At 40.0% G+C, this 12,630-nt stretch overlaps 1 protein-coding gene across 4 annotated transcripts in view; it reads right to left on the bottom strand.

The window, feature by feature from the left end:
- Positions 1 to 12,630, bottom strand: part of ppp1r12a (protein phosphatase 1, regulatory subunit 12A) — a 238,941-nt gene that overhangs the window by 82,725 nt on the left and 143,586 nt on the right. For 3 of the 4 annotated variants that reach the window (XM_059977568.1, XM_059977565.1, XM_059977566.1), the window contains exons 10-13: positions 10,417 to 10,653; positions 7,964 to 8,061; positions 7,713 to 7,868; positions 4,149 to 4,295 (exon numbers count right to left, since the gene is read on the bottom strand). In XM_059977568.1, coding sequence (XP_059833551.1) covers positions 4,149 to 4,295; positions 7,713 to 7,868; positions 7,964 to 8,061; positions 10,417 to 10,653 — 638 coding nt within the window. The remainder of the gene's footprint in view (positions 1 to 4,148; positions 4,296 to 7,712; positions 7,869 to 7,963; positions 8,062 to 10,416; positions 10,654 to 12,630) is intronic. The other variant, XM_059977567.1, reaches the window with a different exon arrangement.

Raw genomic sequence — 12,630 nt, 5'->3', positions numbered from 1 at the left:
GCAGAAAAATGAACTTTCACCCCAGTTTACGCTTTCTGGCAGACACTAATTGGATTTTATCCAGGATATCCTCTGTTTTAGCAACACATTGTCTCATTAATCTTCACCAGAATTCCAGTCCCTGCTGTTGAGAAGCATCTCCATAGCATGATTCTATTCCAGCACATTTTACAGTAGGGATGGTGTAACCTGGCTGATGCACAGATTTAGATTTATACCACATGTACCACTTAGTGTTCAGATCAAAAATATTCACTTTAGTCACATCTGACTACAAGACTTTCTTCCACACCTTTACAGTATCTTCTAAATGACACTTTGCGAAGTCTTTATAGGTAAGGATATGATTCCTTTCTAGCTTGGGCCTCTTCTTTGGTAAGTTGTTGATAGGCTTTGCAATTTTGCTTTAGATTTGACATGGTGGACAATATTTCGTAGATTAGCTCAAAAAATCCTGCTTCAATCTATTTTTATTTCAGAAAATGAAACAGTAAAATGTGATAATAGCTGTGGGGGCTGAATATTTTTTAAGGCACTGTATATATAGCTGCATTTATCTTTAACAGGTTCCAAAAGTCACATCAATATTGCTTAGCATATGAGAACAAAATAACCTTTGGTTTCTTTTTGCACAAATTTAAATTTTCTAAACCACCTGCCCATCAAAGTACTGAATGAAAGCCTGACCAGCCTTATTTAAGTTTATTTCTCAGAACATCGTTATTTAGGCAGTTTTAAATGGAAATAATTTCAAAAATATTTCAAAACATTGACAGTTTGTAAACAGCCATCTGCACTAAGGCAATCCACATTATGACAGAGATTGCTGAGTTTATTATCCTCTGGGTTCAGCATCTGCATCTAATTTTCAGATCACGACCACTCGCTAGAACTAATGTTACATAGAATGAGCTAAATATTGTGAACAGAGTGAACAGTAATTAGCTTGCATGGGGAACAGGAAATGTTAAAGCAATGGTGCTAAGCCCACTGAAGGAAAATGTAATGGGCTTTTATCAAATAATGCTTTATTAAAATATATATTTTTTAGTCATCACCATTATTCAAGATCTTCTCCAGTATTTTAAATAACATCACAATTTAGCAGCACCTGCCTGAAGCTTCCCTTCCATCCACCTAAATAAGATGTGCAGGGCACACATTTTTCCCTCATGCACCAATTTCACCCCCCAACCCCAAGAGTAACATGTTTCAGATTAGAGGAAGCAAGTGAATTGTGCTGGATGTTTAAGAATGGAATTCCATCTTTGCAGATAAAATACTCAAGTTTCAGCAAAATGGATTTATAAAAGAATGTTTTTATTGCAAAGACAGATTGACCTATTCTTCTGTGGAACTCATTGCCATGGACGGCTGTAGATGCCAAGTCATGGAGTGCATTTAAAGTCAAAATTGATAGATTCTTGATTTGTAAAGGTTATGGGGAGAAGGCAGGAGATTGGGGTTGAGAGGGAAAATAAATCAGCTGTGAAGGAATGGAGCTGACTTGATGGGCCAAGTGCTCCTACATCTTATTGTCCTATTCCAACAACAGCAATTTGCTGATACTTCATTTGTAAATTTTACTGAATGGAAAACCTCAATGCATCAGTTTCAAAGCTGAACAGAAAGGAGCATCAATGACTATCAAGAGACTGACATCTTCAAAGCTAATCCATTCAAGTGGCTCTCAACATTTGGAATTTGGGCTCATTATTATCTTAAAAAATTTTATTTAATGAGATACAGCACAGAGTAGGTCCATCTGGCCCTTCAAGCTATGCCGCTTAGCAACCCCCAACTTAATCCTAACCGAACCACAAGACAACTTAAAATGACGAATTAACCACAGACTGGTATGTCTTTGGACTGTCAGAGGAAACTGGAGCATCCAGCGGAAAGCCGCGCAGTCACGGGGAGAACAGACAAATTCCTTACAGACAGCAGCAAAAATTGAACCTGGGTCACAGGTACTGTAAAGCAGTGTGCCAACCACTATGCTACAGTCCTGCCAACGCTCCAGTATATTAATTTTACATGATGTAATGGTCATCAAATCTTCAACTTCCATGGCTGTGTGACACGAAGGCTTGATGTCAAGGATAGGGTACTGGGACAGATTTTCAAGGGTATATTCCAAGACCAGAGTTATTTCAGGTGAAGAGCACTGGACATTCTTATACAGCTTGCCCAAAAGTTCCATTTGTTAATGTACATGAATAGGAAATCTAACAGTTTTCAACAAAAAAAAGCCAATTCTGACTTTAACCAGCACATAATTCCAAGGATTTCCTATACTTCCAAGAACTCAAAAGGAGATTTATTCAGTTCCATGCACACCCAGATGTAAATAGAAAAATAATTAACGATACAATACACACAAAGTGCTGGAGGAACTCAGCAGGTCAGGCAGCATCTACAGTCAACATTTTGGGTGTCTTCATCAAGACACCAAAAGACAGAAACAGAATTAGACTACTCAGTCCATCATCACATTCTATCATGTCTGATTTACTGTCCCTCAACCTCATTCTCTTGCTTTTGCCCATAACCTTTGACACCCTTGCAGTTTTGTTAACACCACAAAACTTATTTTCCTTGTTAACAGTAGAACAACTTATCCTATGAGGGTTACTCGCCTCATTTGCATTGATATACAATTCTGAAACTGTTAAAAACTCAAGTTTCCTATCTCCCAACTAAAGGTAACATCCACTGCCATTTCATACCAGGAAACATGTAACTGAGTATAACCAACTCACTAATGGCACATGGTGCATATCAAAACACTTCTCATGATAGCTGAAAATGATATGGCACAAAATGCAAGCAAACCGCTTACAGTTGTGTCAGTTTTGAAAAAGCTACCAAATTACTTGCATTCTCCTATTTTGTACCCCCTGACTTGACAATATTTTTCAAATATTTATCCGAACCTTTTTGAAGATGACTTACTGGCAAGAATGTAATATTTTAAATGAGAAGCCATAACTCATTCGGAGAGTTTTAACCTGGAGTCCTAAGTTAAGAGATTTATAATTGTACACAATCTGACTACTGCAATTATCCTTTGAGAATTTCCAAGGAAAACACATTGCAATCCAAACAAGTATCTGGCACATTTACAGATTTCTGAATCCTAGCAGATATTTGTACAAAAAGGTCATGACAGTAACAAATTCTTCTTTTCCCATGATCTACAACTATCCAAAGACTTAGAAAAATACACAGAAGATTTAAAATACTGGAAATATTTAAATCTAAATAATCTGAAAAGAGAAAAAATTTTATTTCCCCTCAAATACATTCACTTTCAGCAAGATTAAAAGAGGGCTAACGACCCAAAGAATTAAGTTTTCTTTCTGCTGCTTTCAGCAACTTCTGATTGAAGCTGAACTTCTGCCGGTCTTAAACTTACTGGAAGCTGTATTTCACTGGTAAGGTTACCAATAAGCCTGCTTTTTATACTTAAAGGCTGCACTTACATCAAAATACTTGAAAGCTGTTAGTAACAACATGCACTCAGAGGACATTTTATTAGGTACACTTAATCATCTAATCATTAATGAAAATATCCAATCAATCATTGACAGCAACTCAATACATAAAAACTTGCAGACATGGTCAAGAAGTTCAATTGTTGTTCAGACTAAACATCAGATTGGGGAGGTATGTGATCCAAGTGACTTTAAGTGGGGTGGTTTGAGTATTTTAGAAACTGCTGGTGTCCTCGGATTTTCATGCATAACAGTCTCTACAGACAAAATACATCCAGTGAGCAGCAGTTCTGTGGCCAAAAATACCTTGTTAATCAGAGAAGAATGACCAGACTGGTTCAAGATGACAGGAAGGCGACAGTTACTCAAATAACCTCAGGTTACAAGAGGGGTGTGAGAAGAGGATCTTTGAATGAACACATCGAACCTTGAAGTGGACAGGTTAAAGCAGAAGCCCACAACAGGCTTCTGCCCTGTACTTAATAAATTGCCCAGAGTGTACTTAAAGGCTGCACTTACATCACAATATACAAGATCTATCAGAGACAACATGTATATATACACACACACATTTCCATTTAAATGAGCTTGTAGCACATTCAAAAAGAGCATTTCTTGCAAAATTAATGTTGCTTTTACAAAGTGTTATACCTTCTGAAGATGCTGTACGATGAGTACTGAGATGATGCTGGTTGCCTAGACTTAGAATTAGTAGGATCGAAGCTGGTGCTTGAGGAAGAGTTGGCTGGCAGATGTCTGGCACTGTTACTTCTGCCTATTGCTAGCAGATACGAATTACTGCATGCATACCAAGCAAGAAAGCACATCAAAACAATTAGAAAACATGTCATAAGAGCTACAGATGCATGCTATCATGCATGTGCAAAATAAAACCTCTTGAATATGCAAGCATTAGTGTTAAACAAATGATGAAATATCAAGTTGTCTATAACATTCAGCATGACTAGACAGCAATATATAAACCGGTTTTGAGTTCTGATACACAAGCTGTCAAGGATGACATCTATTGTCTGACAATTACATGCAAGTCCTAAGTAACAAAAGCTGACATCTTTAAAGGAATTCATTTCCAAAAGTGCTTTCAATTAATGTTTTGATTATAATAAATTAATACTGAAGTTTTTCTATATGTGATTAATTGTTGGCAAATTCAGGAGTTATTTATTGAATGAACCATATTGAATAAGTTGCTTTGCTTAACATTAAAAATGTCTGCTGGAGGAACTCATTTCTGGAGGCAATTGGATGGGTGATGATGGAAGTTGAAAACCAAAACACGGACCACATAATTTCCTCCATTCACTGGCTAATGTAAGGCGAGATAATTTTAAATGGTAACTCGTGTGTGCATAAGCAAATGTCATGGCTCAGCGAGCCATACATGAAAGGAAATTCCAAGCTTAGTAAGGTGAGAGCTTACTAGAGAGAATTTTAAAAGGCTAAGATCAAGTGGTCCTTTCACCCGGGCAGAAATGGCAAATAAAAGCAGAATTAGTCCTTACTCTTAATAATTTCTCCTTTGGCTCCCCCCACTTCCTTCAAACTAAAGGTGCAGCCATGGGCACCCGCATGGGTCCCAGTTATGCCTGTCTTTTTGTTGGCTATGTGGAACAATCCATGTTCCAAGCCTATACTGGTATCCGTCCCCCACTTTTCCTTCGCTACACTGATGACTGAATTGGCGCTGCCTCCTGCACGCATGCTGAGCTCGATGACTTAGTCAACTTTGCCCCCAACTTCCACCCGCCCTCAAATTTACCTAGTCCATTTCCAACACCTCCCTCCCCTTCCCTGATCTCTCTGTCTCTATCTCTGGAGACAGCTTGTCTACTGATTACCATAAGCCCACAGACTCTCACAGCTACCTGGACTATTCCTCCTCCCACCCTGCTACTTGTAAAAATGCCATCCCCTTCAATTCCTCCATCTCTGCCACATCTGCTCTCAGAATGAGGCTTTTCATTCCAAGACAAAGGAGATGTCTTCCTTTTTTAAAGGGGCTTCCCTTCCTCCACCATCAACTCTGCCATCAAATGCATCCCTCCCATTTCATGCACATCTGCTCTCACCCCATCCCCCCACCTCCCTATTAGGGATAGGGTTCCTCTTGTCCTCACCTTCCACCCCTCATCCTCCGTGTCGAACATATAATTCTCCGTAAATTCTGCCATCTCCAATGGGATCCCACCATCAAGCACATCTTTCCCTTCCCCCCCCCCCCTTCTGCTTTCCACAGGGATCGCTCCTGATGTGACTCCGTTGTTCATTCGTCCCCTCCATCCCTTCTAACTGATCTCCCTCCTGGCACTTATCCTTGTAAGCAGAACAAGTACTACACCTGCCCTTACCTTTCCTCCCTCACCACCATTCAGAGCCCTAGAAAGTCCTTCCAGGTGAGGCAACACTTCACCTGTGAATCTGCTCATGTGATATACTGTGTCCGGTGCTCCCAGTGTGGCCTTCTATATATTGGTGAAACCCAACACAGACTGGGAGACCATTTTGCTGAACGCCTACGCTCTGTCCGCCAGAGGAAGCAGGATCTCCCAGTGGCCACACATTTTAATTCCATGTCCCATTCCCATTCTGATATGTCTATCCATGGCCTCCTCTACTGTTAAGATGAGGCCACTCTCAAGTTGGAAGAACAACACCTTATATTCCGTCTGGGTCGCCTCCAACCTGATGACATGAACACTGATTTCCCTAACTTCTGTTAATGCCCCTCCTCCCCTTCTTACACCCATCCTTAATTTTTAATTTTTTTTTTTTTTACTTTCTTTCCCTTTCACAATAACTCCTTGCCTGTTCTCCATCTTCCTCTGGTGCTCCCCTCCCCCTTTCTTTCGTCCAAGGCCTTCCCGTCCTATGATACTCCCCCTTCTCCAGACTTGTATCCCTTTTGCCAATCAACTTCCCAGCTCTTAGCTTCATCCCTCCTCCCCCCCCCCCCGTCTTCTCCTATCATTTCGGGTCTCCCCCTCCCACTTACTTACAAATCTCTTACTATCTCTTTTCTTTTTCTCGTTAGTCCTGACGAAGGGTCTCGACCCGAAACGTCAACTGTACTTCTTCCTATTGATGCTGCCTGCCCTGCTGTGTTCCACCAGCATTTTGTGTGAGGGGCCTAATTTTAAGGTGATTGGAGGAAAGTACAGGGAAATGTCAAGAGGGAATTTCTTTATACAGAGTTGCAGGTGTGTGGAGCACCCTGCCAAGGAGGTAGCAGAGGCAGAAACAAAAGGGACATTTAAGAAACTCTTAGATAGGCACGTGGATCACAGGAAAAATAGAGGGCAATGTAGGAGGAAAGAGTTAGATTAAACTTAGATTGGCACAAATTCATGGGCCAAAGGGCTTATATTGTGTTGTAATGTTCAATGTTCTATCTTTAGAGTTTCTCCAGTAGCTTGAAGATTTCAGCATCTGCTGGACTCTTGCATCTCAGCCTTGTTACAAGTAAAACTTGTTATCAACATATCACAATACACAGACGTGCAGGAGTTCAGGCAAATGCATGCAGTTATCTGACAGAAACAGAAAACATCCACTTAGATTAAGCACAAGGCACAACCAGTCACCAAATACATACATACAGCATCACTACTTAACATATCTTGACTTCATGAAACCTTCTTATAAGCTTTCCAGAGATTCCTTCAAAGTCTGAAAGTTATCCTAATTGTTAACCCTGAAATTACCTGTAGCAGCAAAAAGGGCTAATATTTTCCAATATTAAGATGCCTATACTGTAAAATTATGGATGGGCAACAGGCATGTATGTGGACATCAGGAATAACAAGATTTTCCTCGACTCAGAATATTGCCATTGTTCCTATCATGCAAACAGACAATGTTATCAACGTTCACTGTGTTACAGAATGGTGCAATATAACATTTTCACCACTGTTGCTCTTGTAAAGATAAAGTTTTCTTCCCCTAAATTAAGGATAGAGGCAGAACACACACTAAACAACTTCACTTTGTTGCAAGCCAGATCTACTCAAATGGATGGGGATTAAAGAATAAACATTCAGATTTTACTGAATTGTTCTGATATACTGAGACATACCATCTTCCTAATTAGACTTCAGAGCAATGAACTAGAAGGGGAAGCAGATCTGCTGGTTAACATAATCAAATTTGCTTCCATAACCCAATCATTGCACAAACATCTTGAAAGCTTCCAATTACCTTCTTTGATAACTAGGCACTACGTTGGTGACAGCAGCATTTTGTGTTGTAGGCCCTTCAGTGGTGGAGGTATGGTTCATTTCTTTCCTCTTTGCGTCTTCTTCCCAACGCCGCCTTGTGTAAGAACCACTGCGCACAAGGCTACTTGCAGTATCTCTGTGAAGTAATCATCCCAGTTGAGTATGCTTAAGGGTAGGGGAGCTGGAGCAGGGAAGTTGGTAAATGGGGGAGAGAATGGAGTAGGATTTTACCTGATTTCTCTATCATCGATGTCTGATGCACTGGCTAATCTTCTACACGGAATTGTTGGAGAGACATAAGCAAGCCTCGTTCCTTTCTGATCCTTCTCCTGTTGGAACAAAAGTGGATTCAAAAAATTCTTCTTTAGTGATTGCTGACATCTTTCACAACTCTAGTGTTTTAAAACAAAGTAAAATGTATTTTTCACTTGTTAAAGCAAATGCAAAGCATAACATGCTGCAATTATGGAAAACAATTACAGAAAATGAGGCAAGAAAAGGGGTGCTTCTGGGTAGCAAAGTTCTGAAGCTCATAGAACTACTACCTACTACTTAACAGATCTGCGTTCAATACTGTCCTCTGGCGCTGACTGGGTCGAGGTTGCACATTCTACCTGTGACTGCATCTCCCAAAAATACACAAGTTGCTTGGTTAATTGGTCACTGTAAATTGTCCCTATTGAATGACACAATCTGGGGAGAACTGACTGGAAAATCGGGAGAATTGGGATAGCATGGAGGCATAGCAACAAGCCTAACACTATTAAAGAGCCAGCAACCTATGTTTGACTCCTGACACTGTCTGCAAGGAGTTGGGACATTCTCCCTGACTGTGTGGGTTTACTCTGGGAGCTCCTGCTTCCTCCCACATTCTTACAGGTTAATTGGTCACATGGATGAAATTGTATGGAGCAGGTTAACTGGGCTGTTAAGGGCTGTATCACTGACTAATCATTTTTTTAATGTAGGATTAATGTTGGATTAGTGTAAGCAGGTGATCGATGTGAAATAGCTTCTGGTCTCTCTTCCGGACTCTGAACTCAGAGGGTAAGGTAGCATCTGTTAAATAAAATGATGTGCAACTTAATTCGCTCATGCTGCCAGTAACTGATAATTTCTGCTTTGTGGTTTTTTTGGGCTAGTTTAGTTCATACCAAATGAGTTAAATTTTGTCAATGTATTACTCTAGCATGAGAGATCTCACAATAACAGCAATGATACTCCTAAAGAAGGTGCCGATAGAACACACATTTCTGTCCTTCAAAGTTTACATCGCTACTTTCGAACTGCATAGGTCAAAAAGGAAAACACTACAAGCGAGGAAGAATACTTTCTTGCAGCTGGTCTGTCAGGATTATTGACCCGCTATTCAAATCTGCAAATGAACTCAGCAGCTGCAGCTATCATTACCCGCCTCAGCACTGTACCCGGCTCCACAGCTATGGCCTGCTGCCAACAGGCTCCTCAATCAGATGCAGCGCTGAACTGGTTGCATGGCTGTGGACTTCTGGGGACTCTGTGGTTCATGTTCTGTGGATTGTTTGCTTATTTCTTATTGTTTGCGTGATTTGTTTATTTTTCTCACATTTGATGTACCATCTTAGTGATGTGGAGTTTTTCATGAATTCTACTGTATTTCTTGTTCTTTGTAGCTACTGGAAGATGCATCTCAAGGTTGCATATAGTGTACAGTTTGTATTTTGATAATAAATGTATTTTGAAAAGAAAGCAATTGTTCTTCATCCAAGTGCATTGGTGACAACCTCTGACTGAAGGTTACAATGGGCTCTCCAAGTAAAAGATCAGTTTCCTTTTGAAGATCTGAACAGTAAGCTACACACAGATCTTCATGCCCACTCTTACATGGAAAACAAACCTACATTGCAAATATCACTATCAAGGGCAGCTTGGTAACACAGCAGGTAGTACAATGCTCTACAACACTAGCTGTAAGATTAGAGTTCAATTCCTGCCACTATCTGTAAGACAATTTACTTGCGAATCAATCAGAAATGGGTCACATTATTTTATCTCATCTTGTAGCTTTTATGTAGAAATTAGCCTGCACGCATTTTCTTACAAAAGCAAAAATGCTGGAAGTTTTAAATGAAAACTAAATCCTAGAAGTGGGTCGAACTTCACATCTTATTTCTTATTCAGACTCTACCTCCAACCAGGGCAATGTGTAATCCAGGAGACAGAGAAAGCAAGATAAAGTTATTCCCTGGTTTTTCCTCTTCTGGCCTGAATGGGGAGTTGAGTTTCAGGGTATTCTGTTAAATCTTTCAGGATCGTGTTACATATTCCACAGCAAACAGTTCGTCAGTTATAATAAACCTGATTCTGAAAATGGCATACCGAACACAGCCAAGGTCAGACCTTGGTAACAAATTGAAAATCTGGCTGCACATTAGCCTTAGACATTTTCTCAAACACTTCTCATTCTTGACAGGATTATGACAAAATAGTATATTGAAACTTTTTCTTTTGAAGTGGCGTGTGGAGGGGAAGGGATGTTGGGAAGAATGTGAGAAGGCAAAAGATCAGAAAAGAATCATAGAACATTACTGCATTGAAACTGTCCCTACAGTCCATCTAGTCTGAAACTAGGTCTCCAAATGATTCCAGATCCAAAAGATTTGTAGCTTCCAAAAGAAAAGTAACATGCGTGTTTAGCAACTTACTTTCTCTTTGTTATCTGCAGTGGATGAGAGTCGAGGGCTTGACGCAGAGCGCATCACACCTATTATGTCTCTCTCTTTCTGTGTTTCTTTGGAAGCACTGATATCAGCCAATGCACCATAGCTTCCAGTCTTTCGAAGCCCTGACCTCCAAGAAGCTGGAGATGCATCTTTCTTTTCTTCTTCATCTTTCCTCTTCTTCTCTTCTTCTTTTGAATATTTCATAAATGGAGCAGCAAACTGTAAATTGAGATTCAGTGCTATGTTAAAACTTCCACGATGTAGTTCCAGGCTGGGCCACATGTAAAGGTCAGGGTTTGACAGAAAAACAAACAATCCTTTTCAATCATGTACAGTAGATCTGACAAGAACTTAAATTTTCAAGTAACAGTACATCATTTCCTTAATCTGTGCCCGAACTGTAGTAAAGACATTTCCCAGGTTATTCCCTTTTCACATTGAGAAAATCATACAAGATTCAGACCACATGAGCATATCTGCAAAGAAATTATGTTCAGATAATTAGCAGCACTTCCAATTCAACAAATCTTTGGAATAAGATTGCAGGACAAATTTATATTTGAACTAATTTACATTTTAGTGTTTGATACACCTTTTGCTTTCGGTGATGATCAGAAAGAATGTTACTGTAAATTATTTCAGATCCTGACAAAACATTATAAGATGATCAGTTTCTTTCAACATGAGGCAAAGAATCCAAGCTTTTAGGCACTCAGTAAAATTGATAAACCATCCCACATCACAGCCAGATGAGGCAAAAAACTAAGATCTGATGAAGCAGCTTTTATTTACTGAAGCATAATGATGCTTAATTCCTCCTGAGAAAAGTGGGATTCCTAATGTTCATGCTCACGGAAACAAAAAAAAAATCTGATAGCCCTTACAAGCTGCAAGTTTGCTTTTCCCCTTTTGGAATGAATCTGAAGCTCAATGAAAGAACAAACTAGGAGCAGGAGTTAGGTGACTTGGACTCCTTGCTATTTTGTTATGACTGACCTGCCCAGGATTCATGACCTCTTCTATGTTAGCTTCCCAATCTTTCCAAAATACGTCCACCTCTTGAAATAGCTCCCATGATCCAGTTACAACCCTCTTGGGCAGAGACAGCCTTGGTACCCTTACTGTTAATGAACACAGAACATTACAATACAGGCCCTTTGACCACAATGTTGTGCCAACCTTTTAACCTACTTCAAAATCAATCTAACCCTTTCCTCTGACCCAGCCCTCCATTTTCTGTCTCTTAAATACCCTGGATGTGTCTGCTTCTACCACCATCCCTGGCAGTACATCCCACACACTCACCACTGTGTAAAAGTGACCTCTGACATCCCCTCTATACTACCCTCCAATCATCTTAAAATTATGCCCCGGTATAAACCATTTCCGCCCTGGGGAAGAAGCCTCTGGCCATCCACTCGCAGACTCGATGGGCCAAAAAGCCCAATTTTTCTCCTATATCTATTGGTCTTGTCAATGCTGTCTGACAATTTCATTCACAGGCACAACCCTCCCCACCATCCAAGACATCTTTAAGAGGCTGTGCCTCAAAGTGGCAGCATCCATCACTAAGAACCTGCACTATCCAGGTCGGACATGCCCTCTTTTCACAATGACCACCACGGAAGTGGTACAGGTGCCTGAAAACCTATACTCAACAATTCAGAAACAGCATCCTCCTCTCTGCCACAAGATTTCTGAACAATCCATCAACAGTGCCTTGTTAGTTCATGATTTATTTTTAAATTTACAATAATTTATCTCTTTGCATTCTACTGCTGAGCAAAACAAATTTCACATAATGAGTTAGTGGTAATAAACCCAATTGTGATTCAATTCTAACTCATTGTTGGAATGAAACTGACGAGTAATACCAAACCTCCAACTCTCTCTGGAAAGATTTCCTTCCTTCTGCTCGAGGCTTATTTTCACATTTACCTGCACCACAGGTAAAACTGAATAATTTATAATGAAGTGATACACCTTCATTCTATTTCAATCTTCACTCAAATCAAAAAGGTAGCTGAGACTAGTCTGATTTCACATCACCCATGAGCCAAAGATAAACAAGAGATTCTGCAGACACTGAAAATCCAAACTAACACACACAAAATGCTGGAAGAACTCAACAGGTCGGGCAGCATCATTGGAAATGAATAAAGTTTCAGGCCAAGAGCCAATAAAGGTTCTTGTTAC

The sequence above is a fragment of the Hypanus sabinus genome, chromosome 8 (genome assembly GCF_030144855.1).
Source record: "Hypanus sabinus isolate sHypSab1 chromosome 8, sHypSab1.hap1, whole genome shotgun sequence".
In the NCBI taxonomy this organism is placed as follows: Eukaryota; Metazoa; Chordata; class Chondrichthyes; order Myliobatiformes; family Dasyatidae; genus Hypanus; species Hypanus sabinus.
The sequence above is the reverse complement of the archived record's forward strand: the minus strand, read 5'-3'. Positions and strand labels throughout refer to the sequence as shown.